Genomic DNA, 23281 nt, shown 5'->3' on the forward strand with positions numbered 1-23281 from the left:
CCACCATTCCTAGCAGCCTACCGGCTGCTAGGAATGGTGGGAGTTGAAGTCCAAAACACCTGGAGGGCCCAAGTTTGCCCTGGTCCCTTGGCACATTAATGTTTCGGCAAAGTGAGTGCGCTATAAGGCATTGTAGATAAAAGGCTTTATTACTTATTCCCATCCTCTGCCCAGTCCAAGTCATTGGCAGCACCAGGGAGAGCGGTGCCCGGTTCTAAATGTCCGGCGGACTTCTGTCTCCAGGCAGAACGTCCCACTTCAGGTCCCTTTGCTGGAAGTAGGGTGGTGGGCAGCAGCCCCCCAAGGCACAAGGCGGTGGTGATGAGGATGAGGATGATGGGAGTTGCAGTGGGAGAGGATGCGGCAGGGCCCTTTTTCTTGCCCAGGGAAATCAGACCTCCCTTTGGAAGGAAGGAGAGAAGAAAGGAAGGAAGGAAGGAAGGAAGGAAGGAAGGAAGGAAGGAAGGAAGGAAGGAAGGAAGGAGAAGGAAGGAAGGAAGGAAGGAAGGAAGGAAGGAAGGAAGGAAGGAAGGAAGGAAGGAAGGAAGGAAGGAAGGAGAAGAAGGAAGGATTAAAGAAAGGAAAGGAAGGAGGAAGGAGGGAGGAGGGAGGGAAGGAAGGAGACAAAGGAGGAAGGATGTGATTAAAGAAAGAAAGGGAAAGGAAGAATGAAAGAAAGAAAGAAGGAAAGAAAGAAGGAAAGAATCATAGAATCGTAGAGTTGGAAGAGACCTCATGGGCCATCCAGTCCAACCCCCTACAAGAAGCAGGAAAAACTCATTCAAAGCACCAAAGGAGGAAGGAAAAGCATTCAAAGGAAGAAGGAAAGAATGGACAGAAGAGAGGGATGGAAAGAAGGAAGGAAGGAAGGAGAAGAGAAAGGAAGGAGACAAAGGAGGAAGGGAGGGAGGGATGTGATTAAAGAAAGGAAGGGAAGAGAAGAAGGGAGGGAGAGAAAGAAGGAAGGAAGGAAAGAAGGAAGGAAGGATTAAAGAAAGGAAAGAAGGAGAGAAGGAAGGGAGGGAGAAGTTATGAAGGGAAGTGATTAAAGAAAAGAAGGGAAAGGAAGAATGAAAGAATGGACAGAAGAGAGGGAGGGAAAGAAGAAAGAAAGAAAGAGACAAAGGAGGAAGGGAGGGAGGGATGTGATTAAAGAAAGGAAGGGAAGGGAAGAGAAGAAGGGAGGGAGAGAAAGAAGGAAGGAAGGAAAGAAGGAAGGAAGGATTAAAGAAAGGAAAGAAGGAGAGAAGGAAGGGAGGGAGAAGTTATGAAGGGAAGTGATTAAAGAAAAGAAGGGAAAGGAAGAATGAAAGAATGGACAGAAGAGAGGGAGGGAAAGAAGAAAGAAAGAAAGAGACAAAGGAGGAAGGGAGTGAGGGATGTGATTAAAGAAAGGAAGAGAAGGGAAGGGAAGGAAGGAAAGAAGGAAGGAGAGAAGGAAGGATTAAAGAATGGAAAGAAGGAAGGAGAGAAGGGAGGGAGAAGAAATGAAGGAAGGGAAGTGATTAAAGAAAGGAAAGGAAAGGAAAAAAGAAAGAAAGAAGGAAGAAAAAGAAAGAAGGGAGGGAGGGAGGGAAGTGATTAAAGAAAGAAAGGAAGGGAAGGGAAGAAGGGCAGAAGAGGGAGAGAAGGAAGGAAGGAAGCCTACATCCCTGCACATCTGGGGCAGGACTCGGCTGAGCTGCTGGCGTGGAGCTTTTGGCAGTGTCCTGGGCAAACGTGGCATGTCTATACTCCGTGGCCAAGGAGAGGGCGCGTATTTCGGGGAGCCCCCTCCCGAAGCCCTTGCGGCTCCCAAGAGCCCCGTGTTGCGCTTGTGGAGAAGCAGAAGCACCGCTCTGTCCAGAGGAGCCCAAAGCCTTGAAGCCTTGGCCCCGTCCCCACTGTTGTCTCCTCCTCCCCGTCCTCTTTGGGGCTCAGTTCAGGAACTGCGTGTATCCCTCGGCGCCCGTGACGATGACGTCCATCCAGATGCGCATGGCCTCGGCGGAGGGGGCCACCATGTAGTAGAGGCGGTCGTGGGTCTTGACGCAGAACGTCAGGGCCGGGTTCGGGCTCTGTGGGGAAGCAAAGGGGGTCCGGTCACTGGGCCTGCAACATACACCACTGGCGCCCCCCCCCCAGCCCCATAATCAGACTGAAGCTGGCGGTTGGGTGGGAAAAGGAACGGGTAGGGAGAGGAATCTGATTCTGGAGGAGAAAGAGCGCAAGGAGGAGGTGCCTTGAGGTGAGAGGGGTCCATGGGGAGAGGGGCAGAAGGGGAACCCCCTCTTTTCCGTCCCCCGAACCCCCGAGAGGAAGCGCCGAGACCAACCTCTCCGCTGAAGGGAGCAGGGAGGAAGTCTGCTAGGTGCTGGAAAGGAACAGAAAAACAGGAGAGGTTAGAGCAGGCCTGGACCAATTTGGGCCCTCCAGATATTTTGGACTCCAACTCCCAACATTCCTAACAGCCCTCAGGCCCCTTCCTTTTTCCCCTCGGCCGCTTAAGCCAGTGTCCCTTACTACTGATGACCTATCAGCAGGTGGCTACATATATAAGGAGGAAGAACTAATCCATCTTCCTCTCTCCTGTGTGACTCAGTGTGAGTATCTGCTTACGTTGTATGTGATTATCTGATCACTTAAGCCAGGGGTTCCCAAACTACAGCCCACGGGCCACATGTGGCCCATCGAAGCCATTTATCAGGCCCCCACGGCACAAAAGCAGGAGGAGGTTGGGCTAAATGGCCCAAGGGGTCTATACCAACCCTTATTATTATTATTATTATTATTATTATTATTATTATTATTATTATTATTATTATTATTAGGTAAGGTAAAGGTTTTCCCCTGATGTTAGGTCCAGTTGTGACCGACTCTGTAGGTTGGTGCTCATCTTCATTTTTAAGCCGAAGAGCCGGCGTTGTCCGTAGACACCTCCAAGGTCATGTGGCCACTGGCAGGACTGCATGGAGCGCCGTTACCTTCCCGCCAGAGCGGTACCTATTGATCTACTCACATTGGCATGTTTTCGAACTGCTAGGTTGGCAGGAATAATTGATAATAATAATAATAATAATAATAATAATAATAATAATAATACCAGGTGACAGTGGCATTGACGAAAAACAACAGGAAAAACTCAGCCGCTATCAGGACCTCAAGATTGAACTTCAAAGACTTTGGCAGAAACCAGTGCAGGTGGTCCCGGTGGTGATGGGCACACTGGGTGCCATGCCAAAAGATCTCAGCCGGCATTTGGAAACAATAGACATTGACAAAATCACGATCTGCCAACTGCAAAAGGCCACCCTACTGGGATCTGCACGCATCATCCGAAAATACATCACACAGTCCTAGACACTTGGGAAGTGTTTGACTTGTGATTTTGTGAAACGAAATCCAACGTGTCTATCTTGGTTGCTGTGTCATACTAATAATAATAATAATAATAATAATAATAATAATAATAATAATAATAATAATTGCTCGGTGGCCAACTACAGTCCGGCCCTCCAACGGTCTCAGGGATTGTGAACTGGCTCCCAGTTTTAAAAGTTTGGGGAGCCCTGACTTAAGCGGCTGAGGGAGAAAAGGAAGGGGCCTGAGGCTGTTAGGAATGGTGGGAGTTGGCATCCAAAACACCTGGAGGCCCCAAGTTGACCCATGTCTGAGTTAGTCCCAAAGGGGGCAAGTTAGTAGCCACTCAGGGAAGCTGTTAGTTGTTGCCAGCAGACCAACGACCTCGTCAAACTAGGGTCGAGCTCAATGTTTGGGACCCTCGCCTCGTATTTTGAGGTCACAGCAAAAGGCTCTGTTAGTGGGAACGAGCGGGGCCGTTATTCAGGGCATGCCAAGGAAACCAAGGGCTACCTACACTGGCCAGACTGAGAGAGAAGGACCTCTTCTGCAGGAGGAGGAGGAAGAGGAGGAAAAGGAGAGAGAAATGTGATGGAAGGAAGGGGAAAAGAGGGCGAGGAAGGGGACCCCAATGCTGCCCACTCCCTGGACCCCTCAAAGGGTCCTCTTGCAGCCCTTACCCCTCGGCTCACCTTGGCCGCACTCCGGAGGTGGTCGTAATAGACCTCCTCGATGGCCTGGAAGTAGATGAGGCCCTTCAGCTTCGTCTCGTGCTTGTCTGCAGGGCAGAGAGGGAGGGTCAGTCCTTGATATTGGGGTGCCAGAAGGAGAGGAACCCATAGGACCCCCTTTCCTACCTACCGACGTAGTAGGACAGAGTGCGGCGCAAGCGGTCAAAGACGAACCAGCGCTTCTTCCAGGACTTGATCTTGCCCCCCATCTTGACCAGGTAACCCTTGCACATCTTCTCAGAGAGGATGACGTGGCTGCAGGTGTCCACGCTGTGGCCCGAGGACTCGATGTGCAGCCGCAGGTCAAAGTCCTCTTTGCGGATGGGCAGGTAGCGGGTCAGGGGCCGTGCCTGGCGGAGGAGGGAGATGAGCGAACGACCGGCTGTTAGGAATTGTGGGAGTGGAAGTCCAAAACACCAGGATAGGTGGCCGAAGTTGGCCAATGCCTGGCCTAGGGACAAGGCCCGTGCCCACCTGCCCAGCCCGGCCCCACCTGGGCGAACTGCTTCTCCCGCATCTTGACCTCCTTCTCGATGAGCTTCTGCCGCCTCGCCGTCTCGTCCTGCAGCCGCCGCTCCAGCTGCTCCCTCCTCCGCCGCTCGTCCTCCAGGGCCTGGCGCCGCAGCTCCGCTTCTTGATCCTGCAGAAAAGTGGAGCGACATTTTGCAGACAAAGGCAAAGGCTTCTCCTTTCATTTCCGGCTCTGGAAGCAGTGCTCATAAACAAACATAGGCAAATATTTAGCGCCTTGTTACAATGAGACACAAACACATATACAGACAAAGACAAAGGCTTCTCTTTCCATTTCTGGCTCTGGAGGCGGTGCTCATAAACAAACACAGGTAAATATTGAATGCCTTGTTACAATAAGACACAAACACACATACACAGACAAAGGCAAAGGCTTCTCTTTTCATTTCCGGCTCTGGAGGCAGTGCTCATAAACAAGCACAGGCAAATATTTAGTGCCTTGTTACAATGAGACACAAACACACATACACAGAGAAAGGCAAAGGCTTCTCCTTTCATTTCCGGCTCTGGAGGCAGTGCTCATAAACAAACATAGGCAAATATTTAGTGCCTTGTTACAATGAGACATAAACACACATACACAGACAAAGGCAAAGGCTTCTCCTTTTATTTCCGGCTCTGGAAGCAGTGCTCATAAACAAGCACAGGCAAATATTTAGTGCCTTGTTACAATGAGACACAAACACACATACGCAGACAAAGGCAAAGGCTTCTCCTTTCATTTCTGGCTCTGGATGTGGTGCTCATCTCTGGCTTTGGGAGAGGTGCTTTTTAGCTGCGTGCTCCCAAACAGAAGGGAAGAAGCCATGCCTGGCAGCCACGTGGGCCATTTCGGGCAAAGAAATGGGGAATGAGCCCTTACCAAACAAGCCAAGGGAACCAACCAACCCCAATCCATGCTGAAGCCTAGCATAGAGTGCATTCAAGCACCGCTTGCAGCAGGGAAGGAAGGGGCAGCTGGGAATGGCCGCTCACCCGGGACTCCATCAGACGCGACTTCTCCGCATGGGCTTCTCTCAGCATCTTCTCCATCTCCTCGATCTTCCCTGCATCTGCCCCGCTAGCGCTGAACGGCAAAGCCACGGTGTCACTGGCCTGGCTGCTCCTTTCCCCCCATTTCCCCGGACCCTGTGGGGCCAGTGGGCCATACCCAGAGACCCCCTTCGCGGAAAGGTGCCCACAACCACGAAAGGGCAGAATGTCATCATGGAAGAAATGGCTGGTGGATGGAGAGAGGCATACTCACCGGAGAGACAGAGGAAGAACCAGCAGTGGTGAGGAAACACCTCCATTGCCTGCCTTCTTGCTGGGCGGGGGTGGGGGGGAGGGGGCCAAGGGTGGGAGCAGGAGGGGGAGGGGTCCCTGCTTATTTCCCAGCCGTACCTGGAGACGTTGTCTGGGGAGCAGGCGGAGTTCCCGCTGTTGGAAAAGTTGGTCTCGAGGCTGTCGGAGCTCTCCAGGCTGAGGGTGTCGTAGGGGCGCTGAGGGTCGTGGTGGGGGTGGTGGTGATGGAGGATGGAGTGGGGCATGAGGGGGGAGTAGGGGGGCGAGAGCGGGGCCGCCCCTCCCCCGCGCAGGGCCTCCCACTGAGACTGGGCCTCGGCCGCCGCCTTCTGCTTCAGGTCGGCCAGGCGCCGCCGCTGCTCCTCAATCACCTGCTGCCCTGCGGAGACGAGGCCGGCCAAGGGAGCGGCTCAGCACCGGGCTGGGACCCCTCCCAGGCCTCCCGCCCAACCGCCGGCCGGTGACTTACCCTTCTGCTGGAGGGCCAGCTGGCGCTTGCTCTCAATATCCTGGAGGGTGCTGGCCAGGTTGCGCGGGAGGCTGCCGGTGCCGCCGTTCTGGGCTGCCAAGGTGTTCTGCCGCAGAAAGGAAGAGGTTGACATCTCAGGCCAGGCATGGGCCAAATTCAGCCCATGACTTCCTCCTTGATCGAATCGCCAGCATTTTTCTAGCCTTTCCTTATGGGTGCCTTAAAATATCTCCCCGCTTTAAAACGGTACCGATTTACCTACTCACATTTTGCTTTCGAACTGCTAGTTAGGCAGAAGCTGGGCTAAAGGCCAGGAGCTCACCCTGACCCAGGCTTCGAACTGTCCACCTTTGGACTGACACGATTTACTGCAGCTGGTGGTTTGACCTGCTGTGCTAAAGCCCAGCCCTGTGCTAAAGCCGGTAGGCTGTTAGGAATGGTGGGAGTTGAAGTCCAAAACACCAGTAGACAATTTATTTATTTATTTATTTATTTACAGTATTTATATTCCGCCCTTCTTTCTCACCCTGAAGGGGACTCAGGACGGGTCACATTATATACATATAGGGCAATGATGGGCAACCTTTTGCGCTTGGTGTGTCAAAATTCACCAAAAAAACCTAGCATGACTTGGGTGATGTGTCACTTTGAGAAAAAATAATAATTTCGCAATATGTATAGTTTAAATAACAAAAATATATAATTGTAATATATAACTGTATTTAATAAATCAAAAACTATTTACTACCATTATTTCCATGTACAACAATCGATGGTGCCCTTGCAGCTTCCACGCTGATTTCTCTCTATTGTAGTTTCAATGTAGTCATGAATAATAAATAATATAATAATAATATGATAGTAATAATATGATAATATACTTCAATAATAATAGAATGTTATAATTTATACACACACACACACATAAATGTAATGTGCAAAATTCCCATGGAGTAAACAACAAAACCACTGGACCAAATCACACCAAATTTGGCCACAAAATACATAGTCACCCAATCAATCTGCATGCGGCAGCGTGTCAGCAAAAATGGCTAGGCGTGTCAGTGCTGACACGCATGTCATGGGTTGGCCATCACTGATATAGGGCAAACATTCAATGCCCATATACACATAGAACCAACACAGAGACAGACGCAGATGCAATTTAACCTTCTCCTGAGGGGATGTTCGATTCTGGCCACAGGGGGCAGCAGCTGCTTCATCATCTACTGTGACGGCACTTCCTCATTCCAACGTCATAAATTAAATTTGCCTCCCCACTTTATAAGTGGTACCTTATTTCCTACTTGATAGATGCGACTATCTTTCGGGTTGCTAGGTCAGCAATGAGCAGGGCTATTTTTTATTTTTAAATTGACAGGTGCTCACCCTGCCACGGGCTGGCCTCGAACTCATGACCTCATGGTCAGAGTGATTTATTGCAGCAGGCTGCTCACCAGCCTGCGCCACAGCCCGGCCCCAAACTAAGAGTTACCTACCTTTGGTGAGGGGCTGCGTCCGAGGCTGGTGAGGCTGATCTGGGAGGAAGAAGCAGAGGCGCCCGCTTTGGACCAGGCCAGGCTCCCGTCCATCTTGGAGCGATAGACCTGGCAAAGAGAGACGCAAAGAAATGCAGCTTCAAGGAGAGATGGAGGAGAAGGTGGGTCTCCTGGACGAGGAGCAGAACAAGAGGAATAGGAAGGCAGGAGAAGGCAAGCGGGAAGCTCAACCACCAGGAGATACTGAAGCCCCATGGTCAACTAGTCTGAAGGAAGCGGTCAAGGAAAGGACAGCAAGGAAGCAGGGCTGCGGGAGGAGCACGAACCTGGGAAGAGGAGAGCGGCGCCGGCAAGGCGGAAGCGGCAGGAGCAGAGGGGTCGGGGGGGTGGGCCAGCCCTACGGCCGCCCGGACGCTCCCCAGGATCACCGCCAGCTGGTCAGTGGTCACATACTGGACAGACGGAGAGGAGAGGCGGCGTGAGAGAGGGGGCGGGAGCGAGGCTAAGAGGCAGCCGAGGGGTCGAGAAGGGTGGCCTCCCTCCGAGACCCCCGAAACGACACCAAAGGCAGTACCTCATAGTTAGGAGGCTGCAGAAGTGGGGGGCTGTTGGGGGAAACACTAGCGTCCGGCGCTTGGCTGCAGGGCCCGGGAGCAGCTGTCGGAGCCCAATTCCCCTGGAAGCAGCAGCAGAGAGGTTAGGCAAGGAGATGCCGCCATGGTGTGTATTCAAGGTGCACATGAAGGTGTTAAATGTTATAATTCATGGTCTAATAGAGTCTAATTAGAGTTTTAATTGATGTGGTACTGTTTTATTGTTTATTAATACAGTAGAGTCTCACTTATCCAACATAAACGGGCCGGCAGAATGTTGAATAAGCGAATATGTTGGATAATAAGGAGAGATTAAGGAAAAGCCTATTAAACATCAAATTAGGTTATTAAGCACCAAAACATCATGTTATACAACAAATTTGACAGAAAAAGTAGTTCAATACACAGTAATGCTATGTAGTAATTGCCGTATTTACGAATTTAGCACCAAAATATCACAATGTATTGAAAACATTGACTACAAAAATGCGTTGGATAATCCAGAACGCTGGATAAGCGAATTTGTAACTCATAATGTGCACCTTGCTTATCCGCTATTGCAACTTCATTGTTTTTAATTCGATGTTTTAATACCGCGTTGTGTTTTTTCGGTTACTGTGTATATATCACTATTGGTTTTTGTTATTGTTCTTTGATGTTTCATATTTTATCATTGTTTTGTATCTGATTTTGCTGTGAGCCGCCCCGAGTCCCCTTTGGGGGAGATGGAGGCGGGATATAAATAAACTTATTATTATTATTATTATTATTATTATTATTATTATTATTAGCGAGTGTTGGATAAGTGAGACTCTACTGTATGTCGTTTTATTGAATGTATTTTGGGCAATGTAATTTGCCGACTGTTGTAAGCCGCCCTGAGTCCGTCCTGGTGAAAAGGGTGGGGTAAAAATTATGTAAATAAATGAATGAATAAATATTCGCATGCACAAAGACATGCTCCAAGGGGACCAAAGACACAGCAGCACCAGCTGCGGACTCATGCACATGTGGACTCAAAGCCATCCAGATCATGTTCACCCCAGCAGCCACAACTTAATGGAGCAGCTCTGTAATATTTTATTTAAAACCCCTAAAAATCCCTTACCTACATGACCCTTACTCAAAAATCTTGTTTTTCCATGAAAGTGTTGACAGGACGTGTTCTGCCTGACATTTGCTCTTTGCTCACAATATAAGTTTATCCAAAATGCAGTAATGATTTGGCTGCTGGATGATGCATACGTGGGATGAACTATGAACATGTCACCTGAGGATAGTGCATACGTGGAGCAAACTATGGACACGTCACCTGATGTGATGCATGTCCAAAAGGATTATAATAGCAAATTCCATTGTCAGTTAGCTTTCTGCGCATGCTTCTGTAAAATTGTATAAATTGGAAAGCCACTACAGGCAAGGGGTGGCATTGCGTGTTCTGGGCATTAGCTAACATTGTCACCTGCTCTTGGCCAAAAGTAAACTATCTTGAAGACAACTTCTGCTGTCAGTCTGCTTTCTTCAACGAAATTCCACAACAAACTCAGATGTGTGTAAGTGAGTGTGGGCTGGAGGTGACATCGAGGCACACTAGTCGTCTGAACAAGAGCTTGTGCTATGCTATGTGGGATTCAGCAGGGAGCCTCGGGCAGGGGAAGGCTCCGTTTCAGGTGCAAAGTGCAGGCGGGGCCACCCAAGCATACCTGCACGCATGCACACATCCCAATCCGAAAGCATGCAGGTAGCCAGGCATTACCTCTGGCGCTGCCGATGCGCAAGAGGGGCCCACAAAGCCATCCCCCTCCGCCTCCTGTTTGGACAGGAAAAGCCGTGAGCGATGGGAAACCCCAGGAAGCACCAAGAGGAAGATAACGGGGACGGGCCAGGCCCAGGTGGATCGGGCTTCCAATGCTCGCCAGGAGCCGGAAATGAAACCTAGAGTTCTTCCAGCCTCACAACGGGGAAGTGTGGACTTAATGGGCTGCAAAGGGAGGCCTCCGACCCTGGGCCGGATCCCTGTCTGATACGGAGACAGCGTCTACTTCGCCTTCCCGCTCCTGCCCACCTGCCTTCTCAGGAGCGACACTGACACTAGGAAAGGAACGAGAAAGGAGAAGGCAAGAGCGGCGGAAGGAGAAGGCGAAGACGGGGCAAGGTCCCCTTGTGCCTCGGAAATAGGATCCAAAGGTAATCCTACAGACAAGACACATTGCGAGTTGGTCAGAAAGACGGCGTGACCCATGGAGCCCCATCCGTTGAGGGATGGAAGCCAGACACAGAGAGAGAGGAGCAAAGGATTCAGTTTGCAGGAATGAGAAGCGAGAAAGAAGGCATAATGCTACCCCTATTATGTACCCAGCCCCCCAAAGACGGACCCCTCACCTCTCGGAGGGCCGGGGAGGCCTTGGGGAAGCCCGACCCCCCGGTGAGCGCACGGTATTGCCGCTCCAGCGCCAGGAGGGTTTCCTTCTCCTGCAGGGAAAGAGAAAGGACACACCATCAGAGGGGCTGCAGCTCAAGCCAATGGCCACTTGACCACTGTGGAGGATCCTCCCCTGGCTCCCAGCCCCACGGACAGCCTGCCCCGCTCCCTGTCTGGACCCACCTTCTGCAGCATCTGCAGCGTGAGGCTCTGCTCCTTGCCCAGCCGCTCGGCCTCCTGCGCCGCCTGCAGCCGGATCTGGTTGGCTTGGCTCTCCAGCGCTGCCACGCGTTCCTAAGGGGAGGGGAGATTGGGGTCCCAGTGAGTGCCGTGGGGCCAGGACCCCCCCCCCCCACACTCGAAGGCTAGGATTCACCTCTGTACTTAACATGCAATCCAGTCCAAGGCAAAATAACAAAGCATGCAATACAGGAACAGTCTTCAGAAACTTGAAACATGAACACAAGGAAACCTGGAACTAGAAATCCCTTGGAAGATTTGACTTAACATCAACGTTGCCTAGACTGAGGAAATGATCTGCTGGTGTCTCTAATATAGAGAGAATATCGTGCTGTTTTATTTATTAGCTCCCTTGGGGAGCTAATAAGGGCTTTTTGGCGAATAAGCTTCTTCGTACTCTCTCTTGAGAAGCTCTATGTTGACGGAACATCTATCTCCTATCTAGCTGCTCATTAGCCCATCCACCTGGCCTTTCCTCCTCTGAGCTCAGTTCTGTCTCTGACCTTGCATCTCTAGGGAACTGTTTTCATGGAGTGCGGCCTCCCTCAGACAGAGAGCTCTCATTTTCAGGGCTTAAAATCTCTTAATTGTCCTAAGGTAAAGGTAAAGGTTTCCCCTGACATTAAGTCCAGTTGTGACCGACTCTGGGGGTTGGTGTTAATCTCCAATTCTAAGCCGAAGAGCCGGCGTTGTACACAGACACCTCCAAGGTCATGTGGCCGACATGACTGCATGGAGCGCATTACCTTCCTGCCAGAGCGGTAGCTATTGATCTACTCACATTGGCATGTTTTCGAACTGCTAGGTTGGCAGAAGCTGGAGCTAACAGCGGGCGCTCACTCCGCTCCCCGGATTTGAACCTGGGACCTTTCGATCTGCAAGTTCAGCAACTCAGCGCTTTAACACACTGAGCCACCAGAGGCTCTATGTTGATGGAAAATCAATCTCCTATCTAGCTGCTCATTAGCCCATCCACCTGGCCTTTCCTCCTCTGAGCTCAGTTCTTTCTCTGACCTTGCATCTCTAGGGAACTGTTTTCATGGAATCCAGCCTCCCTCAGACAGAGAGCTCTCGTTTTCAGGGATTAAAATCTCCTAATTGTCCTACTGGATCAAAATCCCCAATGTCATCATCATGCTGCCTAACAAGCCCAGAATCCCCACTGAGATCAGGTACAGGCACAATCAAAGACTGGACAACCACACACCACGCCCCACTGGAGGAAGGCCCCACTGACCTTCCTCCTGGCCAGGTTGCGGTGCCCCTCGGCCGTCCCTTGCAGCAGCTGCCGGCTGATCTCCTCACGCTCCTCCTCCAGACGGCTCTCCCTCTCCAGCTGCTGGAATTCCAAGTCCTCAAAGAGCTTGCTTTCTGTCTCCAGCGCCTCCGCTTCCTACGGGGAAGAGGGAGACGGCACAGCGGTTGAATTGGGTCTCAAGGAGGACAAATGAGGGGACGGCACCATGGCCTGAACACCCCATGGCACTCGGTGGCCCAACTGGCCGGAACCATGGGAAAGCGGGACCGAGGACACCCGGATAAAAGCACACAACAATGCTTCCAGGTGTCCCAGGTTGCTCACCTTTCTTTTTGCAGATTTGCATAATTTATACAAGCCAAGGGATGGGGCCACTCCACAGAGGGAAGAACTACCCAAAATCTCTCCAGCTCAGCCCGTTTAGTTCCTCGCCATTCCCCAAACAAGGAGAGCCACACGAGTCCCTCCTTACCGTCGGCCTGATTCTCGGGGGGAAGCTCCCCTTTGCGGGGTGGGGTTTTGTGGGGGGACGCACTGACCCTTTGCACCTGGTCCTGCAGCTGCTCCCTCATGGACTCAGGGCAGTTATCTAGCTGGGTCCTGAGCTCCGAGCAGAGCGCCCGCAGCCTCTCCAGCGCCTTCCTTTCCGCGTCAACCTTTGCCCTCTCCTGAATCCGGAAGAAAACAACACACACGGGGGGAAAGAGAAGGAGAGAAAGAGAGAAGGAGAGAGAGAGAGAGAGAGAGAGAGAGAACACACTTCTCAAGAGCAGGCCATGCAAAGCTGGAGGTTAGGGGGGGCACAAGGGCACAAGGTTACTGCAAACGCATTGGGCGGGGAGGGGTCTTCTTGCGTCTCAAAGCCACCTGGGCTCTCACTGACCTGGATGACTGCTGAGACGCTGGTATGGGCATGGGCAAATTTTGGCCCTTGTTGTTTTGGACTTCAAGTCCCACCATTCCTAACAGCCGGACTCAAGCCCCTTCCTTTTCCCCCTCAGCCTCTCCACCGAGGTCTGATACAAACTGCTAACAAAATGGAGTCTTATGTCTGAACATGCTCAGTACAATGACAAGACTACAACTCAGCTTAAGCGGCTGAGGGGGAAAAGGAAAGGGCCTGAGTCCGGCTGTTAGGAATGGTGGGACTTGAAGTCCAAAACAACCGGAGGGCCGAAATTTGCCCATGCCTGCACTGGTGTTCAAAGTACACCCCCTCCCCTCCTCGGCCCCCCACCCCCCGGGCCCTTCCCAGTTGCCCCCAGACATGTTTGCGCAACACTGGAGACACAGAACAAGGAGCCAACCTGCCAGAGCAATTTGGCCCTCTTCCCCCTCTAAAACGGTCTCTGGCAGGTTTGGGGTTCCCATGAGTGAGTTAGTAACAACAAGGAGACCAGGACGATGCACCGCCTGACGTGGACACAGCTCTGCGTCGGGGTGGAAACCTCAGCCTGCCCCTGATTGAAGGAGTTGCACCCCTGTTTATTTTGTATTTATATCATAGCTATGTCAGGATCGCCGTATCAACCTGGGACTGGCTGCTACGGTTCTCTGACATAAAGAAGGGAGGTGGGAGAGAGCGAGGCCGGGAACAGTAGGGGAAGGTGGTGTAAATAAGACTTCTGTTTTGTGAGGGAAATTGAAACTTCACTTAACAGACTGTGGGCACAGTGTTTGCCCACTACGGAGTGAATGGGAGTTGGGGCTGATATATACAGGAGTTCTGAGCGGGAATCCTTTAGAACTGTCTTTTAAAGGACTATGGAAAGAAGGAATAAACAGGCTGGGAACTGTTGGGGAAACTAGTGTAAATAAGACTTCTGTTTTGTGAGGTAAATTGAAATTTCACTTAACAGACTTTGGGCACAGTGTTTTCCCACTAGGGGTGGATGAGAGTTCTGAGTGGGAAAACTTTAGAACTGTCCTTTTAAGGACAGTGTAAAGAAGGAATAAACATCATCTCCAGCGATTTACTGTTGTGAGCTTGATTTTAACTCCAAGATCTTCCAGAGTTTGACAATCTGGACTTTCTGGAAACTCCTGCCAAGGTCTCTCTGAATGGAGGAAAGTCCCTCCTGAAACCTTCCCCCCACCCAGGACAGTACAATTAGCCATGCAAAAGAGTTCAAAGCAAATTATGCAAAACCTGATTTTTTAAAAAAAGATGCAGATTTGCATAATGGAGTGTGGGTTGGCAGGCAAGGCCTGGTCTGGGGCACAGAGTGTCGGCTTCACCAGCTGAGCTCAAGGGAAAGCCTAGGACTCACGGCTACACAGAGGCTTGCTTGAAAGGAGGCAGGCACTTGCCTTTCAACAGCAACAGCCAGAGGAAGGATGCAGAAGAATCCGACCCAGACAAGCTGGTGGCCACAAACCGTTTCTGTGGGCTCCCACGCTCGCCTATACTTGATGCCATGAGAACAGCAGACCCCACACCTGCAGAAGCCCACCTTAATCCCTGCCTCTTTACCAACATCCTCGCAACACGGGAGGAAGAGGAGCGACACCTGGGCCATAATCTCCCCGTCACAGGTAAGGCGGCATCACATCAGTAAGAAAGAGAGAAAGAGAAGAAGAAAGAGCGAGCGTGGCACGGGGTTAGAGCGGTTAGTGCAGGCGGGCGGTTAGCGGCCTCCGTGCGTGTGCTTCCCTCGGGCTCCTGCCGGAGAGCAAAGGTGGGAAGCAGGCCGGGAGCGTTGGGCGGCCGGGCACGAAACCCACGATCTGAGAGAAGGCGGCCTGCGGAGGGGAGGCGGCTGGGCATTGCTGAGCCACGGAACAGCCCACTTCCGGAGCCGGTCTCACCCGGAGAGGAGCGGCAAGAGCCTTGGTCGCCCAGCAAAGGTCAAGGCATAGGGAGGGGCAAACGGTGCCCGCTTCCCCACAGAGCAGAGCCCCGAATACCACCGCAGTCTGGAAAAAGGGAGACCCTCCTTCCGCCAAGAAAGTGCATCCTGGCAGTTCCCAAAAGCAGAGACAGGAAGCCGGGGTGGCCGGAGTCATGGGCCCGACTGAACGACGCATATGGGGGAGCACGTCGGAGCCGCTCACCGTGTCCCGGTCCCGGCGGATGGAGGCGTCCAGCCCGGAGAGCCTCTCCTGCAGGTGCTGGACGGCCTTCTGCTCCTGCTGCATCTGGATCAGCTCCGCCTCGCGCTCCCCTTGCAAGAGGGCCCGTTCCATCTCCGCCTGGGAAGGAGGGCCGGAGGGAGAATGGGGCTGTGCCCTTCCTTCCATCCCCGGACAATGCGTGCCCCACACCCAAGCACTCACCTCTCGGGCGGTCTCCTGCAGCTGCTGCTCCAGCTCCTTGGCACGGGTCTTGAGGCGGTCAGCAGAGGCCAAAACGCGGGCGCGCTCCTCCTCCAGCAGCGCCGCCTGCGCTGACTCCTGACTGCCCCGGCCGCCATGGGGCTCCTCGTGCTGTGGGAGAGACACAAGAGTGCTGTGCTTTTAGCTCAGGCCAACTTTGTCCCTCCCTCCAGGTGTTTTAGACTTCAACCCCCACAGTTCCTAACAGCCTGCAGGACTTGGGAGTCCAAAACACCTGGAGTGTTGTAGTTCAGACTTTGATTGTGCCTGCACCTGAGGTCAGTGGGGATTCTGGGCCTGCAGACAAGCAGGAGAGTCAGCAACAGATTTTAAGCCCTGAAATTGAGTGGTCTCTGTCTGAAGGCCACATTCCAGAAAGGCCGTTCGCTAGGGAAGCAAGGTCAGAAGCAGAGATGAGCTCAGAGGATGAAGCAGAGATGAGCTCAGAGGCCGGGCTGTGGCGCAGGTTGGTGAGCAGCCAGCTGCAATAAATCACTCTAATCAAGAGGTTATGAGTTCGAGGCCAGCCCGTGGCGGGGTGAGCACCCAACAATTAAAAATAAAAAAATTGCCCCTGCTCGTTGCTGACCTAGCAACCCGAAAGATAGTTGCATCTATCAAGTAGGAAATTAAGGTACAACTTATAAATTGGGTAGGATAATTTAACTAATTTACGACTCCATAAATCATCTCATTGGAATGAGGAAGTGCCGTCGCAGTGGATGATGAAGCAACTGCTCCCCCTGTGGTTGGAATCGAACATCCCCTCAGGAGAAGGTTAAATTGCCTCTGCGTCTGTCTCCGTCTTTGTTCTATGTGTATATGGCATTGAATGTTTGCCTTATATGTATATACAATGTGATCCGCCCTGAGTCCGCTTCGGGGTGAGAAAGAAGAGCGGAATATAAATACTGTAAATAAATAAATAAATTCCAGGTGCACAGTCTAATGAGCAGTTAGATAGGAGATTTACCTTTCGTCAACACAGGGCAGCTCAACAGAGTTTGCAAAAGTCAAGACGCTTGTTAGTCAAAAAATCCTTCTCAGTTTCTCAGGGGAGAAGGCATGATTTTCTGCCTATATTGGCAAGACGAGAAGGCTTTTCGCCAGTCTGGGCAATGTTGTTGTTTGCGGATACATCTCTTGCCAAGTCAAGCCTGCGAAGGGATTTCTAGTTCCATGTTTCCTGTTGCTCATGTTCCATGCTTCCAAGTTCCTGAATCTCATGTTTTGGATTTATTACTGGTTTTGGATGCTATTCTTATATTTCTGACATTTTGACTTTGGTTTTTATTCTGTTCGGCTGAACTGCTTTGCATATATATTCTTCAATAACTGCTTTGCTATATCACCTTGGACTGGAGTGTGGGGTTAAGGACAGAGGTGCCCGCCGACCCATACTTATTGGGACAGAGCAGCCCCTGGCCCAGTCTAGTAGCCCAATATCCCACCTCGTGGCCTGCGCTCTCGGTGCTGCTGCTCTCCTCCTCCTTGAGGTGGTCCTCCTCGCAGCGCCCCGGCCCCTCTCTTTCCCTCGGCGGACCCCCCAGCCGCTCCTCCTTGGGCCGCCCCACACTCGGGGGGCTCACGCAGGGCCGCCTCTTCCTCGGCAGCGGCTGCGGCTCGGCTCCGCTGGGGAAGGGGCAGCGCTCGCGGGAAGGATGCTCAACGCCGTCATCACCGTCGTCGCCACGCGTGTATTCAGCACACAAGCTGAGGATGGTCTCCAAGCGCTGCCGCTCCTGCGTCAAGAAAGGGAGGTCGTAAAATTGTAAATTGATAATATGATTGTTCATCAGACAGGGGCGGAGGAGCCAACCAATATAAGTCTCAATATAAGTCTTTTTCTTTCCTTTCCTTTTTTAGGGCAGGAAGAACACGAAGGAGAATAGATAAGAAAAGAGATAAAAGAGCACAGTAGGTATTAAGAGATTAATATACGAATTATATTAATACTTGACAAAATCACGATCTGCCAACTGCAAAAGGTCACCCAACTGAGATCTGTGCGCGTCATTTGAAAATACATCACACAGTCCTAGACGCTTGGGAAGTGTTCGACTTGTGATTTTGTGATACGAAATCCAGCATATCTATCTTATTTGCTGTGTCATAAAATGTTGTTGTGTCAATAATAATAATAATAATAATAATAATAATAATAATACATCACACAGTCCTAGACACTTGGGAAGTGTCCGACTTGTGATTTTGTCATACGAAATCCAGCATATCTATCTTGTTTGCTGTGTCATACAATAATAATAATAATAATAATAATAATAATAATAATAATAGTAATGCACTTGAAAAGCCTTAATTTGGACAGAACATCAATCCACCAGCTACAGAAGGCAGCTCTTCTTGAAAACTTGCACATTCTACAAAAATACCTCTAATATTCTAGGAACTTGGAAAGACCCCAAATATTCAGAGATGAAGCCAGACACTTGGACCTAATGAGCATATGTGCTGTGTTGCTATGTACATATAATAAATAATAACAAATATAATAATAATAATAATAATAATAATAATAATAATAATAATAACCAGTGCAGGTGGTCCTGGTGGTGATGGGCACATTGGGTGCTGTGCCAAAAGATCTCAGCCGGCATTTGGAAACAATAAACATTGACCAAATCACGATCTGCCAACTGCAAAAGGCCACCCGACTGGGATCTGTGCGCATCATCCGAAAATACATCACAGAGTCCTAGACACTTGGGAAGTGTTCGACTTGTGATTTTGTGAAATGAAATCCAGCATATCTATCTTGTTTGCTGTGTCATAATAAAATAACAATAATCTCTAATATCCTTTGGGAAGAGCCTGATATTCAGAGACGAATCCCAGACGCTTGGACCTAATGTACATGTGTGCTGCGCTGTTATATACATGTAGTAATGGTAATATTAGCAATAATATGGGAGAAGCAGCAGCAAAGACAAATGCAGATCCTCTTCCCGGCGGTTGTTCACTTCTGAGTGAATCAACTTGGGGGAATTCCCAGGGAGGGAAACCAAGAGAGCATCACAGAATCACAGAGTCGGAAGAGACCCCAAAAGCTACCCATTCCAAAACCTGCCGTTACGCAAGAAAAGCACAATCAAAGCACCCTTGACAGATGGCCACGCAGCCCCTGTTTCCATCAGCCAATCTTTCCCTGAGTTGCCTGCCTTCCCTGCAAGAGTGTCTCCTCGCTTTTGAGAACTAAATCTTCCCCAACGGACTCACGGTTTTGTATCCACTGCCACTTTCCTGAGTGGCTCCCATTGTCCGGCTTCTCTCCAAGAAAAGCCCGGAGCCGAGCCTCTATCTGGGTGGGCGCCAGAGCCACGTGACCAAGCGGCAGCCAGACGGCTAATGGCAGGGTGTGAGCGCACAGACACACACACACCACCGACCGACCAACCGCCTATTTCTGGTCCGTGAATCACACAAGCTGTGCAAACAAGACACACATGTGAGTCAGTGCCTGGCCGTCCGCTAGCACAAGGCAGCCCGGCTCCACCCTGCGCACACAAAGGCTCCTCTGGGCAAAGATGCATGTGCAGAGCACTACGTAAACCAGGCAGCACTCCTGTCTCTCCCGCGGCATGAGGAGCCATATGACGCCCAGAGTAGTGAGGAGGCCTCTCTACCGTCCTATAAGAAACAACTCAAAATGTGGATGTTTAGGTTGGCCTTTGGAGAGACCGCCATTGGATCACCAGCCTCATTATTATTCTAGTCTGAATTTTACTAGGCCCCTCTTATCGGGGTATTTTAATCTAATGATTCATCCAGTTTATGATGCCAGCAGTATATCTTATGACAGGTATGGCCCAGGTGTTTATGGCCTTAATGGTGTTGCCTCCATTGAGCTTGCTTTTGAGAATTTTTCTGACCCTTTGTGTGTATTCTTTGCTGACCACAGTTTTCACATGTTCATGCTTGATGTTGTCCAGCTGTAATATGCCCAGGTATTTATAGGCCTCTGGCTGGTGACACTTTATTGTTTGGCCATTGGGCATATTTATGCCCTCACTTTCAATGATTTTTCCCTTCTTCAATGCCACTGCCGAACATTTGTCCAAACCAAACTCCATGCTGATATCAGTGCTAAAAATTCGGACAGTGTTGGTCAGAGACTGGATTTCAGTTTCTGTTTTCCCATATAGCTTCAGGTCATCCATGTACATCAGATGCGAAATTTTGTGAGATTTGTTTTTTGTAAGATTGTTATTATTATTATTATTATTATTATTAGTAGTAGTAGTAGTAGTATGACACAGCAAACAAGATAGATATGCTGGATTTTGTTTCACAAAATTGTATTGATGTATTATTATTATTATTATTATTATTATTATTATTATTATTATTATTATTGTATTGGGGCCAGGCTGTGGTGCAGGCTGGTAAAGCAGCCTGCTGCAATAAATCACTCTGACCAGGAGGTCATGAGTTCAAGGCCAGCCCGTCTGCTCGTTGCTGACCTAGCAACCCAAAAGATAGTTGCATCTATCAAGTAGGAGATAAGGTACCACCCATAAAAAGTGGGGAGGCAAATGTAACTAATTTATGACGTTGGAATGAGTGCCGTCAGAGTGGATGATGAAGCAGCTGCTCCCCCCTGTGGCCAGAATCGAACATCCCCTCAGGAGAAGGTTAAATTGCCTCTGCGTCTGTCTCTGTCTCTATCTCGGTTCTATGTGTATATGGGCATTGAATGTCTGCCTTATATGTACATAATTTGATCCGCCCTGAGTCCCCTTCGGGGTGAGAAGGGCAGAATATAAATACTGTAAATAATAATAATCTTTGATACCCAAGATTTGTTTTTTGTAAGATTGTTATTATTATTATTATTATTATTATTATTAGAAGTAGTAGTAATAGTATGACACAGCAAACAAGATAGATATCCTGGATTTCGTTTCACAAAATTGTATTGATGTATTATTATTATTATTATTATTATTATTATTGCATTGTATTGATGTATTATTATTATTATTATTATTATTATTATTATTATTATTATTATTATTATTATTATGATGAAGCCCAGAGTGCCCCGTTGTGCCCACTCACCAGGCGCTCCATCTCCTGCTCCCGCATCCGCTCCTGGCGCTGCCAGCGGTGATACTCCAGCAGCTCCCCTTCGTTGCCGCTCAGCTCCGAGATGCTCTGCTTGCGCTCTCGCATGGGGAACCCCGCCGCCTGCGCCTCCCCGCAGGACATCTTGCGGCGCAGGCGAGGGCTGTGGCACGGCGAGGACGACGAGGACGAGGACGGCAGCGCCAGCGAGCCCAGGCTGCCCGCCGGACTCAGCCCGGGCCTCAAGCGGCCCTTCTGCTGGGAGGGCGAGGGGCTGCGGGTGCGGATCCCACCCGGGAAGTCTTCGTGGGCCTCCCTGCGCCACGCGACAGTGGACACGGAGGGGCTGCTGTGGGCACTGGCGGCCGGAGAAGCCGCCCGGCGGGAGAGGGCCGGGCTGACGGGGGGGAGCTTGCCCTCCAAAGTGCGGCGGCTTTCGTGGGGCAGCAGCACGCGGACGGAGGGCTCCGTGGGCGCCAGGGTCCTCCGGGAAGGGCTGGGGGGCCTCTCCTGCAGGAACTTGGGGGCCAGGCGGGGGCTGCCGGGGGGCTGTGTTTCCGTGCGTGGGGCGGGCCGGGGGGTCTCCGCCGAGGTCCGGCTCCGGGGGCTGCGGGGTCCCTCCTGCGTGGCCCGCGCTCTGCCCGGGGGCGTCAGCATGGTGTGGTTGAAGCTGGAGGAGCGGGCGGGCACCACGGGCGGGCACTGCTCCGGGCCGGCGGGCGAGTGGCTGGCGCAGCTGCTGCTACTGGCCGGGGAGGAGAGCGGAGAGAAGGGCGGGGAGGCGTTCTCGTAGCTGGAGCCCACCGACATGGCACCGGGGCTCTGGGGTGGGGAGAGCAGCAGGCGGGCCCCCCGTTGACCGCCGTTGGCCGCGGAAGGTTCCGGCGAGGGCAGGGTGGGGCCTCCCTCGTCCTCCAGCGCCAGGGAGTCCATGATGTCCTGCAAGTCCCGCTCGATGGAGCTCACCAGGAGGCTGTGGCCGGCGCCCCGGGGACCCTTGCCCGTCTCTGGGTTGCCGTTCACTGCAAGGAAGGGAGGAGGAAGTATCCATCATCATCATCATCATCATCATTATTACTATTATTATTATCATTACTGTTCAATGTGTTGTTGAAGGCTTTCATGGCTGGAATCACTGCCTTGTTGTGAGTTTCCCAGGCTGTCTGGCCATGTTCTGGAAGCACTCTCTCCTGACATTTCGCCCCATCTATGACAGGCATCCTCAGAGGTTGTGAGGTCTGTTGGAAACTAGGCAAATGGGGCTGATATATCTGTGGTGCCTCTGATGGCCTAGGGGATAAAAGCCTCGTGATTTGAAGTTTGGGTTGCTGACCTGAAGGCTGCCAGGTTCGAATCCCACCCGGGGAGAGCGCGGATGAGCTCCCTCTATCAGCTCCAGCTCCATGCGGGGACATCCTTACCACAAGGATGGTAAAACATCAAAACATCCGGGCGTCCTCTGAGCAACGTCCTTGCAGACGGCCAATTCTCTCACTCCAGAAGCAACTCCGGTTGCTCCTGACATGAAAAAAATATATCTGTGGAATAATGTCCAGGGGGAGGATGCCTGCCATAGATGTGGGAGAAACGTCAGGAGAGAATGCTTCTGGAACATGGCCAGACAGCCCGGAAAACTCAGGGCAACCCAATTATTATTGTTTATTTATATCACACTTTTTCTCTTCATAAGGAGACTCAAAGCAGCTCACAACTAAAAGCATTTCAATACAACATAAAATAATAATAATAATAATAAATATTTATATCCCATTGATATTGACACTGAGCATGCAATGCCTAGACGGCAGCAGAGAGAGCAGGCCTGGCCAACTTGGTCCCTCCTCCCTCCAGTGTTTTGGACTCCAACTCCCATCATTCCCAAGAGCCGGCTCACCTGCCAGGAGCCCATAAGGGGAGGCCGGGCTTCGCCCCCCGACCGGGATCATGCTTTTCATCCACTTTGCCTCCGCCGGGTGGTTGAAACGGAGGAAGGTCGACTGGCCCAGGCAGATCATGCACCCTGAAAGACAGAGAGAATAGTTTGCATCGCTATAAGGGATCTCTTTTTGCAATTGTTTGGGTTTCTAAGACAAAACAAACCTGGCTCGGTGGGATACAAGTATGGAACATGTTGCTAATTGCATCTTGTATTGAAATAGAAATAAATATCGAAAATGTTGCTAATTGCATTTTGCATTGAAATAGAAACAAGTATCGAAAATGTTGCTGATTGCATTTTGCATTGAAATAGAACCAAAAATCGAAAATGTTACTAACTGCATTTTGCATTGAAATAGAAATAAATATCGAAAACGTTACTAATTGTATCCTGCATTGAAATAGAAATAAATATAAAAAATGTTGCTAATTGCATCTTGCATTGAAAAAGAAAAAAATATAGAAAATGTTACTAATTGTATCTTGCATTGAAATAGAAACAAATATCGAAAATTTTACTAATTGCATCTTGCATTGAAATAGAAACAAATATCGAAAATTTTACTAATTGCATCTT

At 50.6% G+C, this 23281-nt stretch overlaps 1 protein-coding gene across 19 annotated transcripts in view; it reads right to left on the reverse strand.

Annotated features, from left to right (window-relative positions):
* Nucleotides 1-130: 130 nt before the first annotated feature.
* phldb1 (pleckstrin homology like domain family B member 1) overlaps nt 131-23281 on the reverse strand; it is a 47971-nt gene continuing 24820 nt past the window's right edge. For 6 of the 19 annotated variants that reach the window (XM_062961340.1, XM_062961339.1, XM_062961342.1 and 3 more), the window contains 22 exons: nt 22661-22786; nt 20761-21788; nt 17133-17423; nt 15643-15792; nt 15421-15558; nt 12906-13034; nt 12346-12501; nt 11052-11162; nt 10829-10918; nt 10203-10256; nt 8428-8529; nt 8180-8305; nt 7854-7961; nt 6355-6460; nt 5985-6264; nt 5577-5667; nt 4564-4710; nt 4201-4420; nt 4032-4117; nt 3857-3886; nt 2315-2353; nt 131-2057 (listed from right to left, as the gene is read on the reverse strand). In XM_062961340.1, coding sequence (XP_062817410.1) covers nt 1917-2057; nt 2315-2353; nt 3857-3886; nt 4032-4117; nt 4201-4420; nt 4564-4710; nt 5577-5667; nt 5985-6264; nt 6355-6460; nt 7854-7961; nt 8180-8305; nt 8428-8529; nt 10203-10256; nt 10829-10918; nt 11052-11162; nt 12346-12501; nt 12906-13034; nt 15421-15558; nt 15643-15792; nt 17133-17423; nt 20761-21788; nt 22661-22786 — 3749 coding nt within the window. In that variant the 3' untranslated portion in view covers nt 131-1916. Of the gene's footprint in view, nt 2058-2314; nt 2354-3856; nt 3887-4019; nt 4118-4200; nt 4421-4563; nt 4711-5576; nt 5668-5984; nt 6265-6354; nt 6461-7853; nt 7962-8179; nt 8306-8427; nt 8530-10202; nt 10257-10828; nt 10919-11051; nt 11163-12345; nt 12502-12905; nt 13035-15420; nt 15559-15642; nt 15793-17132; nt 17424-20760; nt 21789-22660; nt 22787-23281 lie in introns of those variants that run through there. The other 13 variants (XM_062961331.1, XM_062961326.1, XM_062961330.1 and 10 more) reach the window with 13 other exon arrangements.

This window comes from Anolis carolinensis, unplaced genomic scaffold (assembly GCF_035594765.1).
Source record: "Anolis carolinensis isolate JA03-04 unplaced genomic scaffold, rAnoCar3.1.pri scaffold_8, whole genome shotgun sequence".
NCBI classification, from domain to species: Eukaryota; Metazoa; Chordata; class Lepidosauria; order Squamata; family Dactyloidae; genus Anolis; species Anolis carolinensis.